We start from the raw sequence: 27,174 nt of genomic DNA on the forward strand, positions 1-27,174 counted from the left end.
TTAAAAGATGAAGTCAACTTTTAGACCTCTTGGTTGACAACAAAAACTAAGGAATTGCATGCATCCAGAGATGGGACTCAGAGCTCAATCCTGAGCTCCTGTGGCGCGTGGCTGCAGCGGCACCGAAAACGACTGCCGCTGCATCCTACATTTCTACAGCAGCTGCGGGCCGCACCTCTGGAGGAGGGGACTTTCATCTCCGTCCCCCGGAAAAAGGGAGTAGCCCCACAATGAAGTAAGAGCCTTCAAAGTCAGGCACCAAGCCTAACAAGAAGGCTCAGGATCCAGTGGAGCAACGCCTCCCTCCCTCCCCCCGCCCTCTTCCCACTTCTCTATCAAACCTCCCCCCTGCCCTCCACCACCTCCCTGGAACGCCTCCTCCCCACCTCCCCCCATGCTCCTGCTTTCCTCTCAACTGCTCAGTGATCCATGCAACTGCTGAGCGGTGGAGGCTGGGTGCCCACCTAGCGCTAGCCTAGCACCGGCCAGCGCTGGGCTAGCATGGGCGCTTGCCTGGCATTAGGATTTATGGTACGTTTGCGACAGTGTGCACTGGCAGTAAGCCGGCATGTCGAGCTCAGGACTGGGCTCTAAAGTAGCCTTCCATGTACCAAGATGGCTTATATGACCTATAAGATCACCTCTCCCGACATGATTCTAAATGAGCATGCCATATCCCCTACTGTTCTACACCATTTCTCTAAATATTCCCTGCTGGAGTGCAATAGAAGAGATTATCCATCAATGGGAGAAAAAAGAATCATTTTATCTCCCTCTTTGCTTTCTTATAGCACACACACTCATACAAACACACTCCCATTTTGTTCAGTAGATTTTTGCATAACTTTTCACAACATACACAGCCTGCTTATCACATTGCTTAACTGATACTTTATGGTACAGAAACAAAATGTGTTAGCAGAAAGGTCTACCCTTCCTTATCAAGTTTGACAGCAGGTGGGATTAACTCCCATTTTGAGGGATAGATTTCTATCCTTGCTACTTTCTTCTTCACTTTGTTCCTTAAAAGTACTTAAAGGAAACATTTTAAACAGACATTGAATGTGTTCTGAAGTTGCAAGTTTGGTTGCCTTACTAATTGTGAATGGGTTTATCACTATGGTTTTGCCTAGCCTTATCCCTGGTTAGGTAATCAGGGGCTTAATAAAAATGTTCAGTAGCTTCCACTGGTTGGAAATCTTCAACTTGCTAATGCTTGGTGAACTGTGGCATGAGCCACCCTTTTTGTTCAAAACAGATAGAGAGCGGAGTCTGAAAATATACTGTCGGGAAATGTGTAAACTGCTACACTAAAATGTTAAAAGTCATAGCAACAATATCTGAGGGATAAATATCAAGGTGTCTAAAAGCACAATCCTATGAATGTTTACATAGCAGTAAATCCCACTGAGTCCAAAGGGACTATGTCCCAAGCATGTATAGAATCATAGCAGGACAGCCCAATCCTACTTAATCAACATGGCACTTGCTGAATACTGCAGGGGACTTTCAGCACTGGAGGTCTCCTTCGGGTAAACCCGTGCAGGGCTGCTGGGTCTACTTGGTCTACTATGCCAGCTCTATAGCTGGCAGAAGTCTGTGTGCCAGGGACACTGAACCTGGGACAGGCATTTGGATATTGGTGTAAGTCACTGCCACGGATACCACCCTCATCCCAGCCCTGATCCACCACCCTCCCCACCCCTATCCCCAACCCATTCTGGCTCCTCCCTACATCAAGATATACAACAGTTTCTTTTTTTCTCCAAAGTGTCTCTGAAAAATGACAATGGAGAACAGGAAGTGCTTTCCTTTTTCCCCACTAGCTTCTGTGTGTGTGTGAGAGAGAGAGAGAGAAAGAGAGAGCACTGCTGGTACCTCCTACCAGCATTTAACACCAGTGCTTACCTTATAAACCCAAGTCAGAATTCCATAAGAGCAGCTGAATGCAGTTTCAAGGGAAAAGCAGCCTACAGGAAAAACATCAAGCCCTCTGATGATGACTTGCAATGCAGAAGGGACTGTGAGGCTAACATTACACAGAGCTGATGTACAACATGAAGCCTGGCTCTAAGAAATGCAATACTTACTCTGCCAATCCATCCAGTGCTACTTTGCTGAACATGCTCTTTTTCCTGAAGAGAGGGAGAGAAGATTCCCCAGTGTTATTACAGGCTTCTTTCAATAATTTCCCTCTCCTGCAAATATTTGCAGAAAGTTCTTTGTCAAGATCTTCCTAGTTAAACCTGAGGCTCTTTTCAATACCTGGGGACACTGCCATTTTCGGTTTTCTCTTGTATAATCACAGATTGCAAGAACGGAAACATTCTGAATCCTTTTGAGCCACTGAAGACAGATTCTCTCATCGGTCACCCATGTAACAACACTCAAATAATGGTCCCTGGAAATAAAAAGGGAGTGCTAGGTGTTCATCTTCTACATAGTTAAGTTTGATTTCTAAAACTTCAGAATAATCTGTAGTTTACTGAACGTTCCAAAGAATTGGAAAACCTGCCACAATACACTTGGTTTTCTGAAAATGCTGTGAGTGGACAGAAGTAAATGGACAGACAGAAGTCAATCCAGATCTACTGACAGATCGCTGGTCAAACTGCAGTAGATCAACAGAAGCTTTTGACTCCCAATTGTTAACAAATTTCTCTCCTAAATAAGGCCATTAGGAATCCTTGATTTATAGTAACTCAGATGTAGATTTATATGTACATAGTAAGGCCACCAGGGAGGGCAGCTCATGGAATGTACTAGGTTATTGGCTTCATTCCTGGAGCCACCTTTTTAAATCCGGCTCCATCTATGGACACAAGTTTGCACCTAGTTCAAGATGGTGAATCTTGGGATTGTACTAAGGAGCCAAAATGGAACCCATAAACCTTAAATCTCCCCAAGCTTGATCAGAACATTTCTGAAACAAAATATAATTATTTGCACTTACCCTGATATGATGTTAGATGGTGCAACAATTTCAGTGGAATTGATACTGGAAAGAGATTGGGTATCCACAACAAATAGTCTTATCGTTGGATTTGTAACCCCCGCCTAAAGTAGATTAAGTTATTTTATAGCATGCTGAAGTCTCTACATACTGTGCCACACATTATTGCACCATAACACGCTTTAACATAAGAGCTGTTCTTCAAAACTGAATACAAATTATAAAAAAGTAAATAATGTACATGTAATACTGACTGTGTATTTAAAAAAAAAAAAGTACAAACCCTTTGGCAACAATTTATGGAGTGTCAGCAATAGACATTTATTTAGCTGTATCCAGAAATGAAAACTGTGGGTGAAGGCAATTGGTTCAGAGCATGATACAATTTTTAAACTGCAAAGGTTTGCAGAAAAATAATGTTTGCAGATTGCTTTTCCAAAGAAAAAAAATCACCAAGAAGCATTCCAAAATGATTTCCAGTGCTTTATGGGCAAATCTGACCACATCTGGAAAGAAAGGGAAAAGGAAAATGCCAGGCAGTTTGAACAAGGAGAGAGTCAAGAAGCAATCACATTCCACAGATTAGCTTCTCTGCCTTTTTCCCTTTCCCTCAATGGGTTTTTCCAGCAAGACTGGAGAGAAGTGATGTAGTTTGCCATTGTGCATGTATGCATGCAAGCGTGGATGCTCATGGCATTTCCAGCAATAATCTACATATCACATAAGCAAAAGCTGCTTGACATTTCTAGTAGAGGTACAGGTCGGGGAATGACATGATGATGACCTCATTCCACTGAATACGGAACTGACTATGCAACATTCAGCCAGCTGAATGGCACTGTCCTGTCCTGAAGCTGCTCACACATCAACTGAGTGAAGATTGAATGAACATTCCAGTGGGCATAAGCTGGAAGAAAGGAAGGGATCTCACCACCACACCCTTCCATGCCCTTAAGCACTCTGAACAAAGAGGCATTTAACAACCCCTGTTTAATTAATCCCAGAATATAAATCATCCTTTTGTGGATGTTCCTGAAGCTTTCACATTTTCTTTACACTCTCCAGCTCAGTTCAGAAGTGACTTTAGTGCTCCTCCACAGCACAATTTGGGGCTATGATTTTCAACCACTGGTCATTCTCAAAATGTTGAGTTGTACTTGGCTATGTCTGAAACAAGCAATTGCAAGCAAATCAAACATTACAGCCCCAATCCTATGGGGGCCTTGGGCTACTAGAACAGGTGTATTGGCAATGCAAGGTCTTTTACAGTTGTTGCAAACAGCAGCATGCCATTTTGCTCAGCCAGGCCAACACTACAAGCAGCTGCCTCATGACAGAAGCCTCATCATGGCCCCAGGGTAAGGTCGCATGGGGAGACAGGGAGTGGGCAGAACAGGGTGGGAGGGGGAGGAACAGGATGGAGACTCAGACAGGGTGTGGATCGAGGTCAGGAAGGGGGTATTGGTGGCAGTGGTGCTGCCAGTGTCCTCTTCCCTTTCAAACCTTGATCTGCCTTTCCAGGTCCACTCAGACTTGTGCCAGCTAAATCACTGGTGAAAGTCCAAGTAGATCCACTTGGGGGCCAGTGGCTAACCCTGGGCAAGGGAACAAATGTTCCTTATCCAAAGAAGACCAGCGAATGGATGGGGATTTGGTTAGGATTGGGGCGCCAACTGAAGTTGTGCATATTGACACAACCGTAACTGACAATTTTCAACCTCAGAAAGTGACTCAGAACTGCTTTTCTGTAACAGTTGATTTTGGTGGATCACCTAAGGACCCAAAATAACCTTGTGTTGCGTCAAGCATTTTCAGTTATCCCACCCCGGGCAATACAATACGGAACCACATTCACATGCACCTCTGCAATTGCACACTTCATTATCCAATAACTATCAACAATAAGATGAATGGGTGGCACTGGACTCCAAGAGGGAAGAGGACCTTTTCCTTATTGCAGTTATCACAGAAATGCATTTGCCAAAGTCAGGCAACCTAATACCAGTGAAGTGCTGATCCAAACACAATTATTTTTCCCTTATTTCCTTGCAGACACACCATTTCAGATACTTAAAATCCCAAAGCCTTAAACTGCACTCATTTTCTGTTTCCCTAGAGATAATAGAATACTTGAATGCTGCCAGATGCTATTGACTTAAGTCACAGTAATCACAGCAAGCTGTTGAGGAGAGACAGACAATATTTTCGTTAGCAACAACTGATTAAATGTGACTATTCTCTTAATCAAACTGCTCAACAACTATGTTTAATAAATAGCACAGACCTTAGGATATGGGATTTTAATGGTCTTTGGATACTGCTGTGTATCTTCCGAATAGAATGAATACTCAATAAGAGGGACTTCGGTATCATTAATTTCTGCATATGCTAAAAAACTGCCATTTGGAGACCACCACAGAGCAGCAGGGGTGCCAAACATTTCCTCTGAAAGAGATGCAAATGTGTTCTTTTGAAGCAATAGTTGCTAAATTGGCTTCTGCATCTGAAACATTGTTCTTATTAATTTCTATACGGTACCAGATTGGAGTTTAACTACGAGCATTCAGACGACTTCCCCATCCTTCGGACCAATACTGATTATTTTATAGAAAACAGTATATCAATATTTGCAATAATAACAACAATACAATAACAGAAATCTAAAAACAAATGATTTTAAAAAAAAAATTATATCAAAAATCTGGTTTCAATAAAGAATGCAAATTCTAAATTAATTTATCACACATTTCAAACTAAAAATCCAGGCAGTATACAAGTACTGTAATGACAAATTGTTATTTCCTTCTGCACCACTATCGTGCGCTTCAGAGCTGCCAGCACGAGTGATACAAATGCCAGGGCCCTTTAATTCTCTGTCTCTCTATTTCAGTGCCCCACTCCTGCCTGAAAAGCATCCACCTATGGTATTTTGGGAAGGGGGAAATGCAGGGCCTGGACATTCTCCACACAGCTTGCTGCCTGCTTGTTGTTGATCAGTTCCCCACCATCACACACATATAGACAGAGGATGAAAGGTGCACCTGCTTGCTTTCAATACCAAAAATCTAGTAGAAACTAATTCTGCAATTTGAAAGTTTGATGAGGGTACACACTGCAACCTTGTGTCTCATGTACTTGGGAAGGAGTGGGAATGCAAAAAGGTAATTCATATAAGTAAAATCATAACAAATTATGGGCATGGATGTTCTACTATATTATTGGAGGAGATTCCACCTTTTTGTCTTATATTTTCAAAACCGAAACACTTTGGGTGCAATCCAGAGCTTTGTACATGCTGGGGTTCCCAATCTCTTTGTCTGCATAGGAACTCCCCATTTTCAATCTTGCATGGACACACTTGTCGGAGAACCATTCCTGGGCCACTCACCTTTAGAGGGAATGGCCTAGTTTTAGTTCCCAATGGTGGGTTGCAACCCACACTTTGGGAACCACTGCTTTAACCCATTTCTGCCCGGCCCACACGTGAACGCATTTGGTCCCTGTTGCGTATATGCAAAGTTGGACAGAAATGGCTTAAGAAGGCTATAGGAAATAGCCAAACTCTATACTGGGTGGTAATAGTATTTAAGCATATTTAAATAAATGTGATTTATTTTTTGTTGACCATTACCTTCATAAACCCAGTCTGCCAATCCATTAAAAACTTTGTTCTCTTCTCCATTTTGGGTGATCGCTACAATGGGATCATACGGAGTTTGTTTCACATAAACGTTGTTGCCCCAAACATAGGCCTGCCATAAACAAAGTATTATTAATATATGTATCATCAGATAAGGCAAGTTATATAGCCTTTTGCTTTTTATTTTCCAAGTGACTTTTTTCTTTCAAATTTCTGGACAAATTTCTGGACACAGTGACGAGATTTTTGGTGTGCTGGCGATTTCACACAAAATTATTTCCAACCCACAGTCTACCCTCTGCCTCCTGAACAGCTACTCAGAATGATTAATTTTGATAACCTGGTTGCAGCAGAGTAGGAATGGGATCCCTGAATACAGGCCTCTCTCACTTAGTCATAGGTTTGGCAGTACACATGAAATGCAGAATTACTAAGTTACTGCATGTGATACTGCATATTGCATATATTACAAATCGACGTATTGCATGTGAGGTTTTTATTTCCTTGCAGAATTGTGATCTGTATGCAGAAGCCTGTTTCTGGGCACAGAATGCCTTTTGCGCATGGGCAGTTGTTGGAGTTTGTTGGTAATAATTCATATAATTTGCAATCCAGCATCCGGTTACACATATTGCAGGGAGTGGGAGAATGCAAAGGAATCACAAAAGATCAGAGTTTTCTAATTTTGCAAGTCTGACGCAATTTTTTTTAAAAAAGGAACTTCTAGGAAAGAGGAAGCTCTCCCATGGGCAGGGAGGGGAAGGAATGGCAGGTGGAGATGTGGAAGGAGGGGGTGGATCCAGTAGCAATGGCATGTGCCAGATCCTATCCACTCCTTTTTGAGCCTCACTATCCCTTTCTTGTCCTCGCCAGCTACAGAGCTGGTGCAGTTCTGAGAAGACCCACTGAGAAGTAGGAAGCAGAAATAATTCCCTTTATCCTTTGAAGCCTCTGGACCCATCTCCATCCCCACTGGATATAGAGTGCTCATTTTTGGTGTGGCTGCATTGGCCAAGGGGAGGGGAAGGACAAGACTGAGCTCTTTAAAAAAATCTTACTGCAAACATATAAGGGTCTACAGCTGCAATCCAGAGGCATTTAAAAAATAGGACTTTTGCAATAGGAATAACAATAGGAATAATGTCAATAGGCTTCAGGTCTTTTTACTAACCAGTTTATGACCAACAGGTGACCAGGATATGTACTGGATATCATCAGGAAGTTTGTTGACATTTACTAAAGAACTAGAAAGGAAACACAAAGAAAAAATGTCAGCATGATGTGATTTATGTTGTCATTTTAATATTTAATATCATCATAATATAATTCTACTGACCTATTCTCCAGATCATATATCTCATACGATGCAATGTATGAATGCCTCCACACCTGCAAGAGAAATATTTCCATATAAGAGAAACATCTCACCAAGGAATTTGCATCTTTCTTGGTCAACCAGAAAGCTGCAATCTGGATGATATTCTGAAATAATTTTCTAACCACATTCTTTTTATCTCACATGATATACTGAGAAGTATCAGACACAGGCATTGACTAAAGAGTGAGACAAAAGACAGTCAGTATCTGTATTCTTGGGGTCCATTCTCTTATCATGGCCACACAACCCAAACTATTCACAGGATAATCAGATCACTCTTGAATCGTAAGTAATGGAACACGTTTGGGCTTAGCCAGGAAACCACACACAGCATTCAGGGAAACTCTGTGTAGAACAACTTTTTCTTCACACATTTAAGCAAAATTCTTTTCTTCTGAGTGAAATTGTTGGTGAAGTTTTCATCACACCTTCAGTAAATACAGTATATTAGGTCTGTTGGAAGGCAGTTAAAATTGCCTTATCCTACAGGCTGCTAGTTGGCTATCCCTGAGTCATGCATTTCCAGAGAGCGGGGGGTGGGGGGTGGGAGGGAACCAGGGGTGAAAGTATGTTCCTTAGCTTCAAGCTTCATAGTACAGAATACAAATTACAAAATGTTTTGGTATACAATTTCTAATGTTTCAAATATACCAGTTTTTTCCAGAGATTGGCAAGGCTTAAGGCATATGCCAGCCCCCACTGGTGGAATGTGCACATGCAGCATGGAGACACGTGGCACCAGTACAAAGGCCTGCACCAGCCTACTGGTGCCAGTTGAAGGTCTGAGCCCACAGGAGAAGGTAAGGTCTCCACAGGTTACTGGGGGGGGGGCAGGGAGTGGAACAGAGGCAGGTAGGAGGTCAAACAGCATAGGGGAGGGCAGGGTAAGGCAGGGAAGGGTGGACCAGTCCTGGAAGGGGGTGCAGGAATGGTAGCAGAGGCCTCTGCGATACCCTATGCCTCTTCCCGGGCTTGATTTCCTGACACAGGGTTGCTCTGATTTGCTGGCACTATTTTATTGGCACAAGGCCAAGTAGTCCCATTGCAGGTGCTGGAACTTACCCAGGGCAAGGGAACTAATGTTCCCTTACTCCAAGGTGCCTGCAGACAGCCTCCTTTCCTGCATAAGATGCAGCAGAGACTATTCCAGCACCACTGCATCCTTCTGCAGAGAGGAGGATTGGATTGTGCTGCCCAGATTTATTTCCATAAGAATGGTTTTTCCTTCACCAAAATGTTTTAAATCTTGTGAGTTTATGGTTTCTCCTCCAAGGTGTCCAGAGGAACTCATCCCTGAGAGAAGCTGATTTAATTATTACAGATTTTATCCTGGGAAGTAAGATAGCACCTCAGAAACCTGTTCTGGCCCAAATACATCTGCCATAAGGAAGGTCAGACAGAAGCATGAAGAAGTGTCGTGATGGGATATGATCTGGCACTGTGACAATTCATCACTCTAGATGTTCTTTGCAAAGACTAGAGAATTCTTATGCAAAATTGGTTACAGGCTTCAAGGGGGCAGATGGATGTGGGAGGATAGCCAGAAAGGAAGGAGGAAAGAGCAAAAACTGGGTCCCTGGAATTTGCCCCCCCCATCTCTTGCCTAACCCTTTCTTTGAATTCAGTGGAGAGTTGTCAGGTGCTGGAACAGGTAAGCCCTTTTCCAGAAACTGGGCTCTGGCTGGCAAGCTTCCCTCATTTATTTACCTGAAGTACTGTTCACAGCCGTCTTATTGTTTAACTCAAATCTCCTGCTTCTTGGCCAAGTTCCATCATTTCTTCTTCCAAATGCCTTTATCTCAATTCTTCTGACTGTACTACACACCTTAGAACAGTGTTATGCAAACTGTGGGTCGGGACTCACCAGTGGGCCATGAGTTGAAAATTTTTGAAACATTATATATTTAAAAAAAAAAATCTTTGCAAGCACCCTTGCACAGTTTGCAAAAGAAAACTGAAATGCTAACCTTGTGGTGAGGTAATCTTCATACCTCCAAATTAAAATATCACATTTTCTGATTTTCTCTAGTAACTAATGTGCTATAAATCACACGTGAACTCAGCCTTTTGTCTGGCTTCAAAATTCCTAGCTGCACATCTTGCTCTCCAGTTCAGCCTTCTGGGTACCCTGGAATGACTATAAAGGTTTGGGAACAGTCCTTGAACTCAATTTCGAGGGGAAAGTCTAGCAACTGTCTACACACATACTATATATAAGGTCTACACACATACTATACATAAGGTCTCTAGCAGCCTTGGGAGCACAGGACTCCAATAATTATTGATTAATAATGTATTAATTATAATCAATAAATTCTCTCTCTCCCTCAGTCTTGTGGGTCATGATAGATAGTAGTTTTAAAAAGTAGGTCCCAGTGCTAAAACATTTGGGAAGCACTGCCTTAGAAAAAAGGAAAGAGTCCCTATTGCTCATACTCAGACTGGTAGAAAGAGATGACCCAAAACAGAGCTCCATCTCAACTTGTCCATGCAAGTCATTTTCTTAACCAGTATTTTCTTAACCAGTATTCTGAATTTTTGATGTAATTAAATAATACAATTTACTATGTAGTCTGCTTACATTTTGTGACACCTTTGTACCACAATCCTTATTCTGGAACAGTTCTGCTAACTTCCATAGATTTACTCTGCAGCAAATTATTTGAGGAGCGCAGCCTATTTTTACATAAATTTTGCAAACTGCAGTATTATGTGCTTTGTGCTGTCTACATTCACATTCCATTGGAACATTTTTTGTTCTCCCAGTGTGCCTATTCACCTGCTCCGCAGCTTCAGAGCCAACACATGGGGCTGCTGCTACTGTGCTTATAAATTTAAAGATTTGCTTTCCTGTCATTAAGTTTATTTTCCACATTCTAGAAGCAATCCTTTTTTTTTAAGCACTGCACAATCCAGTAGCCGAAAACTGTGCATATGAGCTCTTGCCATGCCAAGATGAATTAGCCTTTGCAAAACAGAACTCACAGAGGTGTACTTAAAATAATTTCAATCATAGTGACACAAGAAAAAAAATGGCCAGAGAATCCAGATATTCTCTTTCTGCAATTGCAATGATAACTAACCTTCCCCATCTTTGAGAGTCTGAAGCTGACCATGATAGGGACATTTCTCTTCCTTCCTTCTCTTTAGCCCAAGTCAGAGCTAGGAAGGGAGGTGAGAGTAGCAGATGTAAAATTTCTGGAAATTTTGAAACCATGGTAAATGCAGTATCTTTCTGGGTTATTTTTTTTTGGGGGGGGGGGGAATGGAAATTTGGGGGAAAACTGAATTGTAAGCAAAAGATATTTTCCTAAAATATAAAAGCAGAGATCCAGTCAGACACCAACCCTGTAGCAACTCTGCCTATGTGGCACAGTGGGTGATGTTTTGTGTGCTACTTTGCAAATCACATGGCATACCAGAATAAAAATATTTTCCCCACTCCAATCTATCCAAAGGTCACACTGAGTCAATTCTGTAGAGCAGTTGTTCACAAACATTCTGGGCTCTGGAGTCCTTGATACTCCTAAGCAGACTCTCGAGAAGCCCTGCCAACACATACCCTGAGTCTCAGAGAGCCCCAGAGCACCAGCACATGTGCAGAAGGGCACAGAAGCAAGCAGACAGTGGCCACTTTGCTTCAGGCTTGCTCATGGAGCCCCTGAAGGAGTCTAACACCCAATCCTGAGTTGCCCAGATTGTGGGGCTGCCACAGTGCCAAAAATTGCTGCTGTGGTATCCTGTATGCCCCAGGCAGCTGCTGGTGGCTCCTTGGGAGAAGGTGACATTTATTCCTTTCCCCCAAGTAAGGGACGTAGCCCTGCAATGGGGCTATCTGACTCTGCTGTGGCTCTTTAGCCGTTGCCGAATCAAGACTTGTGTCAGGCCCAGTGGCATCACTAGGCTTTGCGTCACCTGGTGCGGGAGGCCAGCGCGTCACCCCCATGATGTGCAGTGCACCCCCTTCTGTGCAGTGGGCAGTGCCTCTAGCGTCGTGCGCATGCGCGAGGCTCGCGCACGCACACGACGTTAGATCTAACTGCAGCCGAGTTCGGAAGGGTAGCAACTCGGCTGCAGGTTTGAGGCTGTGGCGTCGCGTGCATAGTAAGCATGCAGGAGGCAGGGGCATGTCACCCCCCACAGCGGGTCACCTGATGCGGCCCGCACCCCTCGCACCTCCCTAGCAATGCCAGTGATCAGGCCATGAGGCCCGCCATGGTGCTCAGGATCTGGCAGAGCGGAGCTCCGCCGATTCCGCCCTCTCCTGCCTCACTCCCTTCCGCACAATGCCTTCCCCCCACCCTCTGCCTGTCCTGGAACGATTCATCCCTACCCTTCCTCCACACCCCACCTTACGTCTCCACTGCCAGGTGCTTTGCATGGAGTGCCTAGTGGCAGACCACCAGCCTCTGACTGCTGCTGTCCCAGCATGGACTTGATCTGGGCATCCGCTGGGCCAGCGGTAACGCGCACAAACATGCCTTATGACATGTTTGCACACTGTGCGCTGGCAGTGAACCAGTGCACACTGCTCTGGATCGGGTCCTGAGCCTGAAATCCTAATCACACACACTTACCTGGGAGTAAGCCCAATTGACTATAAAGGAACTTACTTTTAAATAGACACGCATAGGATTGGGGAGCGTTAAGAAATACTGCTCTAGAAAACTTTTACAATGGATACAAAAGAATGTTACAGTAACTGGAGGAGAAAGAATCTCACTGTTACCTTTTCATAACTGTGTTGCAGAAGAGCAAATTTTTGGTCAGCTGACAGTATTGCTTCAGAAGTATTAGTACTTGCCTGTTGACAGGAAGAAAAGAAAGAAAAAGATTAATATGGATTAACATGTGTGGGCATATGCATCCTCCAGCTCTCTTGATAGGGTGAAACATGCAGCATTTATGGAAACTTACTAGAGTGTCATTTGAGAAGATTTCAGACTCTGTTCCATCATCAACATTGACAAGAAAGATATTGCTCTGTCTTGTTTGGAGATACTGATTTCCTAAGGGAAAAAGAGGGAAGTTGTTCATTAGCAAGAGCCAGCAAAAAATGTCCTGTAATTATTCTTCTGTTTCATAACATACAGCAGATAACAAGTTAGTGATCCAACAGGGTTAAATATTCCTACATTGTCCATCCTTCCACTATTCCATGGAATAACCCGCAGAGTAAGATGTACAGTGTTATTGCTGCATGTGGAATTCAGAATATCCAAATTGCAAAGCAAAAAAGAGGGAACTGGCAGGAGGTGTGGTTTGTAGGTTGAGCTGTTGTCTGAAAAAGCTAAGCAAGACTGTTTGCCTGGATGGGAGACCAGGAGACTGAGAGACTGCTGGCATATCTGTGTGGAGGAGTGTGGAGGACTCAGCTGGCAAAAAAAGGATAACATCTTTGAGAAGCCAGTCTGAAGCATGGTTACAGCTGCCTGCGAGAGGCTTGGAAAGTGCAAGAGCCGGCAGCCAGGACAATGACTGAAGAAATGGAGGTTTCTATGCAATGACTCATGGAATAATGTTTGTAAAAATCTCCTTGGAAAAAAATAGATTTATGTTCAGCCTGCCTATATAAACCACCTCAAGTCTATTGAGAAAGGTGCTATATAAATATTCTAAGATATAAATGATAAATAAGTCACATTGGTAGAACACGTGATTTCCTTTCACACGTGCAGCAGGAGACATGCACATGCTCATGCACAGAAAGGGAAAACAGCTGGCTGAGAGTCAGGCTGCAATCCTACACATACTTACCTGGGAGCAAGTACCATGGAAATCTATTAGACTTACTTCTGAGTAAACATGTGTAAGATTGTGCTCTCAGGGCCCAATCCTATTCAATTCTCCAGCACTGCTACAGCCACTATGCAGCCCTGAGGTAAGGGAACAAATGTTTCCACACCTTGAGGAGGCTTCTGTGACTGCCTTCCCACCACACGATGCAGCACATGCTTCATTAACACAGCTGCACTGGCACTGGAAATTTGGATAGGATTGGGCCCTCAGTGTCCTATTGTACTGTTTGCCATCATTACAAAGCTTTTGTGAAAATGAGAGACAAGGACAAGTTAGCCTGAAAAATCTTAATTCAGATTAATCTTTTGTTTACCTAGCAATGCCAGTACTGGGCAGCCCAATCCTGAGCTACCCAGGCCACGCAGCTACCGCTGCAGCCTGCGCACCTCAGTCTGCCAAGGGTGGCGCCTCCAGAGAAGGGGACTTTCATTCCTTCTCCTGGGTAAGGGAAGCAGCCCCACAATGGGGCTACTCACTTTACTGCCGACCAAAAGGTTGGCGGTAAGGTAAAGATGTTCATGTAGGGCGCTGAGTCCTACTCCACCAGACCTGCCTCGCTGCCTCCTCACTCCCTCCCCCCGGCACGCCTCTGCCCCCTCCCCCCTCCCTGGAATGCCTCCTCCCTGCCCTCGCTTACCGTGCTGCAGCTCAGCTGTCTTGAGACCATCGAGCAGCAGAGGCCAGGCACCCACCCGGCACTAGCCCAGCACAGGCCAGCGCTGGGTTAGGACGAGCAGTAGCTGGTGGTAGGACTCGGAGACGTGCCTTATGGCATGTTGGCGACAGTGTGCGGCGGCACAAAGCCTCTGTGCCAAGCTCAGGATTGCGCTCTGACTTGGCTCCTGTATCTACCACATATCTCTATGATGGACAATGTAATGCTTGGAGGAGGAGTGTGGGTGCTCAATCCTGTCCAACTTTCCAGCACCGGTGCAGCCACAATGCAGCCCTGAGGTAAGGGAACAAATATTCCCATACCTTGAGGAGACCTCTATGACTGCCTCCCCAACACAGGAAGCAGTGCCTACTCCATTGGAACAGTAGCACCAGCACTGGAAAAATGGATAGGATTGGGCCCTGAGTCTCTGAACACAGGATAAACTCATATCTGGGAGCTGGAATTCAGCAAGGCACATGCTTCCCATGCACTTGCAAACATGCTACATACAGTTTTTGTTTGTATCACATAGTGTATTGATTACCTGAAATCCACTGCAAATTGTATGATTTGTATTGAAAATCACCAGTCAAATAATCCTGGAGAGTAAATTTCCGGCGGGGGTCTGGACTACCTGTTAGAACAAAGAAAATGGTAAGATTGCTAGTGATGGATGTCATTTCAGAAACGGTTCTGCCTTATGCCCCAATACTGAATACACAGTTTGCAATTTAAAAATAAATAAATAAAAACTAGATTACCGTTAAGCTTGCTGCAGTTAACCTGTTTAGACTCAGGGAATCTGTACATAATATCACTATGTTCATGAACATTTTTCTTAAGCACTCAGGAAGAAAGAAAAGATGGTGTCATATCTTGATAACAAGGCAAAAAGGTGATGACCAGGCTCGTGAATACAAAGGTTATTTCTACTTTAGAGTAAGAACAAAAGAACAACACAAGAACACACACATTCATGGACAACACTTTTGTCATTCACCCCCTTCCCACTCTACTTTACAGTTTATTTCAAAATCTACTTCAAAATAAAGAGAGAAATTCAATGCAGTTTTGAAATAACTTACTACTGAGTTTTCATGCATACTATATAGTCTGCCATTTTAATAAAATAAGATTTTTTGGAGTGAGTGAATAATTGGGGGTAGGGAACACATTTAATATATTGCAATATATTGCTTAACAGCAATGACCAAATTACAAAATTTTGCATGCTATGCAGGTACAAACGGCAAAAAAAGGTAAGCATAATTCATATTGAAATATATTCAAACAGATCTGTCCTTTATTCCTTCTTGTTATCGGTAGCATTTTATTCGAGATTCCCTGAGAGATTTAGGAGAAAGCTGGCCTGGAGCAATTCAAAAAGAAATTATGCTGCCAACATTGTAATTCAAATTGTGGAACTGAACAACATGCAATTCTTATTCAAGTTCTGACATTCTAATTACCCTGAACAGCAGCCATCCGAATAGAGACCCAGTATAGAGATAGGGACCCAGTATAGGGACTGAGACCCAGTCCCCAATATAGTAGTGCCACACCAAACTGCCAGGTGCGAGACAGGCAGGAGAAAGCATTGCAGAGAACCCCTTAGTGCAAATCCTAGAGCAATAATTTTTATTAAACAAAAAACAAAAAAAGAGTAACCTTGCAATTCTATATCATCCTTAAAATTGAGGATGATGTCATTGATCAGTAGCAGAGCCCATGATTTGCATGCCAAATATCCTAGGTTCAATCCTTGGCATCTCCAGGTGGAGCTAGGCGATACCCCTGTCTGAAACCCCGGAGAACTATTCCCAGTCAGTGTCAACAGTACTGCGCTAGATGAAGCAATGGACTAATTCAGTAGAGGGCAACTATATGTTTCTCCTTGTATATCCGCATCACTATTTCATTAAGATAAACAATGTAAGGGTCAGACTAAATGTTATTTTAAAAACTGTTTTTAATGTGTTTATTCAGTAAATTAGCAGCAGATTAGGGTCATGATATGCATGTAGTAGAAAGTTAAACTCCTGACTTCATCATAGTCCTGACCTGGTCTGTGGCCCTCTGTAGCTGATAGCTGCCCTGTGGAGGGTGGTGAGTGGGGGAGCTTCCACTGGCATCAGTGGAAGCTTTTTCCCCAGGCCAAACAGCAGCCATGGAGGAGGTGATCCTGACCAGGGTCCAGATTTGTAGAGTGTCCTGACTGCTGAATCCTGAGCTGCCCGGGGTCCATGGCTGTGGTGGTGAAAAAAATGGCTGCCGCTGCATCCTCCACACTTCAGGCAGCTGTCACCGGCTCCTCAGGACAAAAGGACTTTCGTCCCCTGCCCTGGGTAAAGAGAGCAGCCCTGCAATGGGGCTACTCGATTCAATGCCAACCAAAAGGCTGGCGGTGAATCAAGAGCCTCCATGTAAGGCAGCGAGCCCAACACAGAGGCTCTGGATTCATTGGAGCATCGCTCCATGGGTCCCACATCTTCTCTCCCCCGGCACACCCCTTCCCACCACCCACCTCCCCGTAACGCCTCCTCACCGTCCTCTTCTCACCTCCACCCGCTTCCCCCTTCCCCAGAACACCTTTGCTCGGTGGTAGGGCCGGCAAATGTGCCTTACGGCACGTTTGCGATAGTGTGTGCCAGCAGTGAGCTGGTGCGCCAAGCTCAAGATTGGGCTTTAAGAGTCCAATCCTGAGCTCCTGGGATGTGCAGCTGCAGTGGCACCATAAATGGCTGCTAACACATCCTGCATTCCCAAGGTAGCTGCGGGCGGCACCTCAGAAGAAGAGGACTTTCATTCCCTTCCCCCGGATAAAAGGAGTAGCCTCTCAACGAGGCTACTCAATTCACCATTGACCAAAATGTCAGCGGTGAGGAAAAAGCCTTCACGTTGGGCAGTGAGCCCGATGCGGAGACTTTGGATCCAGTGGAGAGTCACTCCACCAGTCCCACCTCCCTCCCTCCTCCCCACTACCCCCCAGCACACCTCTTCCTGCATCCCATCTCCCCCTCACACCTCCTCCCCACCCGCTCCCCGCCCTCCACCCTCCCTGGAACGCCTCCTCCCTGTCTCTCCCCCCACATGCAACTGCCAAGCGGAGGAGGCCAGGCACCCAGCCAGCACTGGGCTAGCATGGGCACTTGCCTGGCATTAGGGCTCGTAAATGTGCCTTATGGCATGTTTGCGACAGTGCACGCCAGCAGAAAGCCAGTGCGCTGAGCTCAGGATTGGGCTCGGGCAACCCAATCCTGCGTTCCCGTGGCACGTGGCTGCAGTGACACCAAAAACGGCTGCTGCCGCATCCAACGCACCCACGGCAGCCATGGGCGGCACCTTGGGAGAAGGAGACTTTTGTCCTCTTCCCCCAGGTAAGGGAAGTAGCACTGCAATGGGGCTACTCAATGCACTGCCGACCTTTTGGTCAAGGGAAGAGTGTTCATGTAGGGTGCCAATCCCCACACAAACGCTCTGGATCCGGTGGAGCAGTGGACCTGCCTCCCTCCCTCTCCCTCCCCTCTCCATGCCTCCTCCTCACCCTCTCCCTACCTCTCTCCTCCCCGGAACAACTCCCCCCGCCTCCCCCCCATCCCTGCTTATCTTACTGCGGCTCGGCGGTTCATGCCACCACCGAGCAGCAAAGGCCGGGTGCCTGCCTGGCGCTAGCCCAGCACTGGCCAGTGCTGGGCTAGCATGGGTGCTTGCCTGGTGGTAAGCCTCACAAACGTGCCTTACAGCACGTTTGTGACAGTGCATGCCAATGGTAAGCCAGTATGTTGAGCCCAGGATTCGGCTCCAACAGCCCAATCCTATCCACACTTTCCTGGGAGTAAGCCCCATTGACTCTAATGGGACTTACTTCTAAGTAGACATGCACAGGATCGGGCTCTAAGTTGGCTTACTGAACAAAAGTTTGTTTACTGAACAAAAAGCAAGCATTCTGTAATGTCTAATTTAGCCCTTAAAGGTAAGCCTTTTAAACTGTAGAAGTATGTCCTCGGTGTTCATTTTTAAAAATTAGCGCACATCAGTTGTAAGTCTGTAGCACAGCATTTTAAACTGTAAGCATTTTAGAGGCAAAAAACAGGACTTCATTCTTATCATTCTTCATTCTTACCATTCCTGGTACACACATGAAATGGCATCCCTTCACTGATGTGAACAAGTAGGACTGGTTACAGAGAAGCTGCTCCACTTGTTTACTGAGCTACCTGCTTAACTCTAAGCAAGGCATAATGCGCTTTATGCTGCTTCTGCAGTATACTAAGGTTCTTCATAACATGTGGGTATAGTGGAAACACGCATGATCCCTCAAGAAGATAGGGTGTGGTATCAGCAGTGGCCCCTTGCTCTGACAGGTCTAGGAAGCAGCTGCAGCCACTTAGAGGCAATAAGGCCTTCAGGGATAAAAGAAGCTCCTGGAGGAGGGTAAGTTTGTGGACAGCAGAGGGAAAGGTTGGAGGATGGCTGAGAACCAATTGAATGGAACCTGAGATATGGCTGCTCAAAGCTAAGGTGCTGCTGTGGTGGGAGAGGCTGCTGACTGGAGCAGGGAGGAAGAAGGACCTGTGCAGCCCCAGAGGCAAGCTACCTACTTGTTACCTTCATGCTGGGGATCAGTAGTAGTTTTGTACACTGTGAGCGTAAGCTGGGTTTGAGCCAAGAGAACTAATTAGCTTAAAGTGGGCATAAGTTCTCTAGGTAAAGCTTGAAATGAGAATTTGGCAAAACAGTAGGGTTGTTAAGCACCATTAAAAAAACCGTAAGGAGCAAGAAGGCAATTTAAAGGAAAAAATAATCCCTTGGGGGGAAAAAATTGTTAGAGATAACATAGGCAACTAGGGCTGCAAGCCTATTCACACTTACCTGGGAGTAAGTCCCACTGAAAAGTGTGATTTACTTCTAAGTGGACTGCACTGTAAGAGCAATCCAGAAATTTTGTTGCCCAGATTATTCTGAACAATTTTTGCCTTAAGGCTGTGGTTTTCAAACTCTCCGGGAGTTTGAAACCCACAGTAAGTCTTTGTGGGGGTGGGGGGGAGGCAGCAGCACGATCCCCAGGGTTGCATAGCTCAGAGGGCTGCAGGGACTGGGATGTACTCACCAGTCCCTGTAGCAGCCATCCCTGTGTGCGGGGAGCCCTGCGCAAGCGCCTGCAGGGCGCCCCAGGTCAGGAAAGGGAGAGTGGAGTGATCTGCTCTGCCTTTGCGGAAGCGGAGTGCGATTGCCCTACTCTCCCTTTCCCTGACTGGGGAGCCCTGCAGGTGCTCGCGCAGGGCTCCCCGCACATAGGAATGGCTGCTGCAGGGACTGGAGGGTGCACCCCAGTCCCTGCAGCCCCGTCAGAAGGGAAAGCAGAGCGATTGTGCTCCGCTTCCGGTTTTGCGGAGTAGGGAGCGATCGCTCTGCTTTCACTTTTCCTGACCTGGGGAGCCCTGCCGAAGGTTGCACAGGGCTCCCCACACCCCCGGGAGGTTGCAGGAGGCAAGTGCACCCAAGCCCCTGCAGCCCCCCTGAGTGCTGCCTTCCTCCTATCTCCTGACTGCCCCCACCCCTTAAGGGGGCAGAGGCCTGGACCCACAGGCTGGGGCATCACAACGCCCCAATTTGAATACCACTGCCTTAAGGTGATCAGAGTAAACATTTTTCCCACTTCCTGAACATTGATCCAATATTCCTGAACAAGGAAAGGTTAAAGAATGTAGTCATAATCTCAAATGTGCGTGTTATCAAAGAGGACTTTGATCCTACTTAGTCATGTGTTTGCTACAGCATTTCAGCCTTTATTTACCATAGTGCCCAAAGATTTTACTCATGTCAGTCAGAAATTAAAATACTGAGTGTAAATATTGAAAAGGAGAGTACAGCATATGAGCCCATTTCCAAGGCCTTTCAAGAGCCCATTACACACCTGTGTGATCTGTTTGACTCTAAGAGTCTTGCACTTCCTCTTCTACATGTGTTGATAAGAAGTATCCTGCATTTTTCTTTGCAGCAGTGCTCAATAGATAAAATTCCTCACAGAACAGCTTTAGGCTACAATCCTGTGCACTCTTTCCTGGAAGTAAATCCCACTGAACACAAGGGACTGAGGGCCCAATCCTATGGGCCATTAGCATCAGCACTGAGCTCCAGCACTGGTAGAAAGTGTCATAAGTGGCTGGCACAGACATGAGAAGTACCATCGGGGGCCTGCACCTAAAGGCCTCATGTCTGTGCCAGCCAGCCCTCTGGGGGGTGTGGGGAGCTGCAGACCTCTCTGAAGAGTTCCCCAAGCCTCAGAACAGCATTTAAAAAAAGCAATCGCAACCCAGTTGCATGATTGCAAACTGGAAGTGGGTCACGATTGTTTTTTAGAAGCTGTTCTAAGACTTGGGGAACCCTGCAGAGAGGTCTGCAGGCTCCCCACACCTACCGGACAGCTGGCGCTGCCAGGGATAACTTTTAAAAAGCCCTTTTCTCCCCATCAGCAAACAGTGTTGACTTTGCCATCATCCCACCCCTTAAGGGGGGAAGAGTCAGGGCTTCCCTAGCTGCAGTGTTGCAAAGCCCCAGTTTGGGAAGCCTTGGTGTATAGGATTGTGCTCTTAATGTTCTTATGGTAGGACACAGGGTACTGTTTAATACTGCACACAAAGACCCCCTTCAAACACAGAGTGTGGACAAGCATTATATTTTCTGGCTGCATGCCAAAAGATACCCATTCATATAACACAAGTACAAGTTATACATGAAGACACAGATTCCTGTGTACACTTTATAATAATTTCAAGGCTTGCTCAAGTTTATGCTTGTATATGGAAAGTATTTGTCCCACTTCATCGAAAAGCTGACTCAAGTAATTGCTCCTAAAAACATGGTTCAGCTGTTGTCTGTAAAAACTATGTATGTATATAACTCTCTCTACTCAGTGAAAACTCCCTCAGACTGAATCTGCCTCAAGTTCATTCTGTATTCTGCTCTGAAATCTTTGTTGAAAGATATTTACTGTGATCAGCACAAAAGCAAAGAAACTCTTTAAAAGCATAAAAACAGAAAATACAAAAATTAATCTGCAGCAAACACCTCTTCTGCTGCTTAAGCTCCATGTGTTTTGATATATTTATCGCTTCCTTCATTCTTTACCACATAAATACTATTAAGAACTTACTAGCACTATTCTAAGTATTCCACATGGTGCCTCCTATGTCTTGTGCCCAATCATCTCTTTTCACTTTGCTTTTAATACTGATAAGGTCAACGTAAGTGCTGTATTCTAAGGCGGCAATGCTGAATTGATGGACTGATGAATTGATTAATTTTAAACACCTTTGATCAACTAAAAAGAGGCCCTGATTAGCTCAGGGCACAATCCTAACCAGGTCTACTCAGAAGTAAATCCTAATTTGTTAAATTGGGTTTACTCTCAGGAAAGTGTGGTTAGGATTGCAGCCTCAATGTATTATTTTAATATAAGTACTGTACTTATAAAAACTTCAGACAGCAAGCATATCCTGCTTAAAAGAAGCATATCGTTTTCATCTTCAGACAGAAGGGAATGCTTTTTCAAAGATACATCTTCTACTATAACACTACTATTTACACAGTGTGTTGTGGTGTCTGCAGTACTTACCATTTTGCTCCTCTCTAGCTATGCTACTGAATGGGAAGAAACAAGTTTTTCTTTTCCAAACATACTAGACCAGGGAAAGCAACAAAAGACCTGTGGGCACACCAGCCTATCTAGGTTATTTATTTATCTGAAAAATGTATATCCCACCTTTCCCAAGCAAATGCCCAAGGTGGCTTAAGTCTATGCAGTTCTACTTTGAAACTTCATAGCTGCTCAACTTTTATCAGTTGAGGAATGGGGATGAGATAAGGCCAGGTAATCCTTTAAAGAAAAACTCTGGCAGACCAAATGCAGCCTATGCTCAAGTTCAGCAGTTATTTCATACTCCACAAAAAAGGGAATTAGAAATAGATTAGCAGTTGCATGAACAGTATTAGAGGCCTGCTGTGTTTCACCCTTTCCCACCCATCAAATAGGGCCACATTTGATGTAGTCTGGATTTGTTTTAATCTAACTGAATAATTTAACATTTTTACTGTATTTTTCCCCCTCAACTTTATGAGTTTATTTGAGGACCAAGATTGAAAAGGGAAATAGAAATCTATAAATAAGTCTGCATTGTATTTCCACAGCACAACGACATGCTCAAGGAACCACAAGTAAAATAATGCAATTAGATAAGAGTGTAATTTGTGTACAATAAATTTTACTTTGTACTACTGCATATGTAATCTTTTGTGCAGCTTCCAGAGAAACCTACTCAGCCTACTGCAAGAAAAAAAAAGGCAAAGTACAGGTGGTGCCTTAGTATACGCAAGGGATCCATTCCTGGACCCCCACAGATACTGAAAATTGAGATAATGAAATCCAAGGTTTCAGCACCATTTTCTGAAGGTAACCAGAACTGCAGCTCTCGGAGGCCGCACACATCCGCCCACAGCCTCTGCAGGCTTCAGAACGGCATTGGAGATTTTTTGTGCTCTGTGGCCATTCTGAAGTCTTCAGCAGATGTGCACGACCTCTGCGGGCTTCAGAAAACCTTCCAGAGACAACCAGAGCACAGCTCTAGTTGCCTTCAGAGGGTTCAGATTAGGCCAAGTCTGGGTCAACACAGGTCCAGGAGACCTGTGTTGAGCCAGATTCATGGATGGAAAATCCATGGATAAGTAGGCTCAACCTGTACTGTTTTTTATTTTACTGCAGCATCAGCTTTCTTAGGTAAGAGCCTCCTTGCATCTGATGTAGACTGCTGCCTATGAAAGGTCTTGCTACTAGAAATGAGTTGATCCTTAGGATGCAACAGGCTTCTTTGTTATCTCTGCATACTGTCATCCATAATATGAGCTTCAGTCTCTGAATAACAGAGCTTACCTAAATTGTTCCTCTAAAGTTTAAGAACACATTGAGTACGTACTTTAGGGCCAAACTAGATGTGATGGATATCTGTGTGTGTTTAAACATGGATCTGCCCCAATCGCACAGAAAGACAGGAATGGTTGATTCTATTCTAGCATACAAATGCGTAGTGCACAACCCTTCTCCACTCACTGCTTTCATCCCTTTGGTCCCTCTGTAAGCTTTCCTTCCAACTGAGCAAGGCAGTAGCTCAGCTGAAGAGAAAAGTACCTGGAGCAATAGATTGCTGGAAAGTTTATGCATGCTTCTTTTGCAACCCTGTTTGCAATCAAAAATGGATCTCACACCTTTTGTCTGTGACTGAGGTAGATTTGCATATATGCAAAAGAAGTGCCACTATCATGTCTAGTTTGATAATAATAAAGAATGTTTTTTTCTGAATTAATGGTACTATTAACTTTCTAGCTCTACATTAATATTGCACCATAATAAATACAGTCTATTCCAGGTATCTCAAGCACCCACAGGCTAGTTATGGTCCACAGAAGCTATTTAAACAACCCATGTGATAACTGGACTCTGTCAGTGCTGCACTTTCAGCAGTGCTCCTTCTGCTGAAGCTCTAGGTAGGAGAGACCTCTGAAGCCCCTGGGTGAAGGGGCTGACCAAGAGGGGTAAGCTGACGAGGTGCACGGAGAGTCCAGTTATCACACAGATGGCCCTTTCAGCTGGGCCACTTCTGCAAAGGTGTAACTTTGTAGAGCACATGAGCTACAAGTGATACCTCAGCAGAAGCAGCACTGCTGAAAGAGCAACTCATGTGATAATTAGGCTCTCCCATATCTTGAAAATTTGCACACTTTCTTTGATGTTATTTGCAGTCAGTAAGTTTCTAAGCGAAAAAGTGCTTATTTCTGATCATCATCTGCTTAATGACATTCCTTTTTGCTGAATGATGTCACTTCAGACCCCCAGCAGGTGCTATGAATGCTATCCAGCCCTATATATGGAACACGTTTCACACCCCGGTCTAGTTATCTCTTAGCTAACACTAAGGATTTTACACAACTTGGGGTGGGCATTGGGGGAGCCATAGTTTTTCATACTACTGCCTGGGAAGCCAATTTATTAACATTAATACAATCAACTTACTTTGATTTGTCAATAAAGCTACAGGAACAGCTATAACTGTGATAAGAACTGCAACTCCAAGAAGCCCCAAAAGCCATTTCACTACAGTCTGGAAAGAAACAAAGGAACAAGTTAAAAGCATGTGGACTGCCTACACATCCCACCTATTTCCATATGTCAGTGGTTCTCCCAAACTGTGGACCATGGCTGCCCAGGGAGCTACAGAATTATCAGTGAAAAACCCACCACCCTATACAATGTATAGGATTGTAGCCCTAATGGAGAGCCACAGCCAATGACTCAATAGGTCAAGGGAGCCACCAGCTGAAAAAGTTTGGGAACCACTGCCATAGGCATACAACACTGATACGTATATGACTTCACATGACTTGTCATAAGTGGTAGCCTATGGGTTAAATCCTGCCCACAGTGAGCATTCCTGCCACTCTTGTGGAGCATTTCTAAAAATCTTAGGCCCAAATCCTAACCCACTTTCCAGCACTGGCATAGCTATGCCAATGGGCAGTTGGGTGGCACTCACGGAGGCCTCCTCAAGGCAAGGGAATATTTGTTCCCTTATCTCGGAGATGCATTGCCCTTATGTTGGTGCTGAAAAGTGGGTTAGGCTTGCGTCCTTAGTCAATCTTCTAGGCTGTTCATGCAGGATAGGCAATGAACCAATCTGAGACAGAACAACTTTCAGCCTGCTGCAAGTCTCAAGATGATGATGTAATATTCTCAGTGTGGCTGCACTGGAGACACCCTCATTGCATTAAATCCAAACCTACTTTTCCTTTCTCTTTTCTTCTAGTACTGCAGTAGCGGGCTGTGTGCAGCCTGTGAGGCAGCCAGAAAAGCATTCCCACCCAGTCTCCAGATCAAATTTTCACTTTTAAACAAATGTTTCCTGTTTTTAATTAACAAGATGATAAATGAACAGCTCAATACATAAAGAAAATAAAAATTGGACTGTCTTTTGAAGAGGAAGTAAATCCTAATTTGTTACATCGGGTTTACTCTCAGGAAAGTGTGGTTAGGATTGCAGCCTCAATTTATTATTTTAATATAAGTACTTATAAAAACGTCAGACAGCAAGTATATCATGCTTAAAAGAAGCATATCGTTTTTCTCTTCAGACAAAAGAAGAGAGACGGGGAGAGAGACTAACCATACATACATCTGTCTTTCAAATTGCAATGGTTGGGGAAGCCAGTCTTGCCCCACAATTGAAGAATGTGCAGCCCTTTTTTGTACTAATGGCATAATCCTATTGTAGCCTAATGGTGGCACAGTGACTGCAACACCTAGCAAATGAACAGCGTAGACAGGAAGACCTGTGCGGTCTAGCTGGTGTTGGAGCAGGTAAGTTCCCACCAGGCAGCACAGGGGCAGGGTGAGGGTGAGGAGGGGTGTAAAAGGGCAGGGGAGAGCAGAGAAGGGGAGTTTGGGCCCAGGAGTGGGCAGCATTGGTGGCACTGCTACATATCAAATCCTATCCCCTTTTCCGGGCCTGAAATCTGGATACGGGCCACTTGGACTTGCTCCGGCCATTTGGCAGGTGCAGATCTGAGTAGTCCCATTGCACCTTCACATATGGCACAAACTGCACAAGAAAGACTCTAAAGACATTTGCAGTGGCTTGCCTGAAAATGATCTGAGTGCGCAAGGTAACCAATTTTTATGAAGAAAAAACAACACATAAGGGAGTTGATCTTTGCAATGCCTGGCTGATTGTTAAGGAATGAACTGGGGCTCAAGCTGCACAGATGTAGCCACTCAAAGCTCAGAGACTGCGCATGCTCAGAAGCGTTGGACATGCCCAGAAGCACATGCTCATTATTCTGGTGCATGGGGCAGGACTGACGCCTGTCGTGCAAGATGCAGGATTTCACTGGCACCAAGTAAGGTGACGGTGCCTCTGTCAGCATGCCAGGAAACAGGTAGGAGGTGCATGGAAGAGAGGCAGCCTCCAACCCTGTGAAAGTGACCAGACTAGTACAGGGTTTGCAAGCCACCCTGAGAATGGTGTGCAAGGAATGTGGCGTGCAAGCCTAGCCTCACTGTCCTGGGAGTCAGTCCCACTGGCTATTATGGGACTGACTTCTGAGTAGGAGCGGGCTCTCTGCCTTGCAGGTGAGCGGGAAAGCCCTCGCAGCAGCAGCAGCCGCCCCGGGGATGCCCTTCCCCGCAGCCCTCCCGCAGGCACTGACTGCAAGTACTCACCCTCATCGCGGGGAGCTCCAGGCGGCCGGTGGCTTCCAGAGAGCGGGAGAGGAGCGGCAGGCGCGCTGGGGAACGAGGCGCTCCGAAGTTCTCCGTCGCCTGCTCCCAGTTAAACATTAGCGACGCTGGGAGGCAGGAGCGGGGCAAACTCCGCGGGGCTGGCCTGGCCTGGCCCCCCTCTTGCACTCGGGGAACCACGGAGTGACGCGCCACTGGCTCGCGGGAGGGGGGAGGAGTCAGGCTGGGCGAGGGCGCCGGGAAGCAGCAGGAGGAGTCCGGGACCGGGGCACAGCCGCGTCTCTCCGATAGGCGGTCGAGGGGCAGTTCGCGCCACTGTCCCTCCAGCAAAGGGCGCCCGCAGCACCCTCAAGTCCTTCCAAGAGCGCGGGCAGGCGCTGCTGGACCCAGTGCAGAGCCAAGCCTACTCAGAAGTAAGTCCCACTGTAGTCAGTGGGGCTGACTCCCAGGAAAGTGTGTC

At 45.3% G+C, this 27,174-nt stretch overlaps 1 protein-coding gene across 1 annotated transcript in view; it reads right to left on the reverse strand.

Annotated features, from left to right (window-relative positions):
- DPP4 (dipeptidyl peptidase 4) overlaps positions 1 to 26,879 on the reverse strand; it is a 78,939-nt gene extending 52,060 nt beyond the window's left edge. The window contains exons 1-12 of the mRNA XM_066612093.1: positions 26,697 to 26,879; positions 24,495 to 24,582; positions 14,973 to 15,062; positions 12,889 to 12,980; positions 12,701 to 12,775; positions 7,930 to 7,982; positions 7,765 to 7,837; positions 6,585 to 6,705; positions 5,238 to 5,398; positions 2,954 to 3,057; positions 2,266 to 2,401; positions 2,091 to 2,135 (exon numbers count right to left, since the gene is read on the reverse strand). Of these exons, the coding sequence (XP_066468190.1) occupies positions 2,091 to 2,135; positions 2,266 to 2,401; positions 2,954 to 3,057; positions 5,238 to 5,398; positions 6,585 to 6,705; positions 7,765 to 7,837; positions 7,930 to 7,982; positions 12,701 to 12,775; positions 12,889 to 12,980; positions 14,973 to 15,062; positions 24,495 to 24,582; positions 26,697 to 26,813 (1,155 nt within the window). The 5' untranslated portion in view covers positions 26,814 to 26,879. The remainder of the gene's footprint in view (positions 1 to 2,090; positions 2,136 to 2,265; positions 2,402 to 2,953; positions 3,058 to 5,237; positions 5,399 to 6,584; positions 6,706 to 7,764; positions 7,838 to 7,929; positions 7,983 to 12,700; positions 12,776 to 12,888; positions 12,981 to 14,972; positions 15,063 to 24,494; positions 24,583 to 26,696) is intronic.
- Positions 26,880 to 27,174: the final 295 nt, after the last annotated feature.

Source organism: Tiliqua scincoides, chromosome 1, assembly GCF_035046505.1.
Source record: "Tiliqua scincoides isolate rTilSci1 chromosome 1, rTilSci1.hap2, whole genome shotgun sequence".
In the NCBI taxonomy this organism is placed as follows: domain Eukaryota; kingdom Metazoa; phylum Chordata; class Lepidosauria; order Squamata; family Scincidae; genus Tiliqua; species Tiliqua scincoides.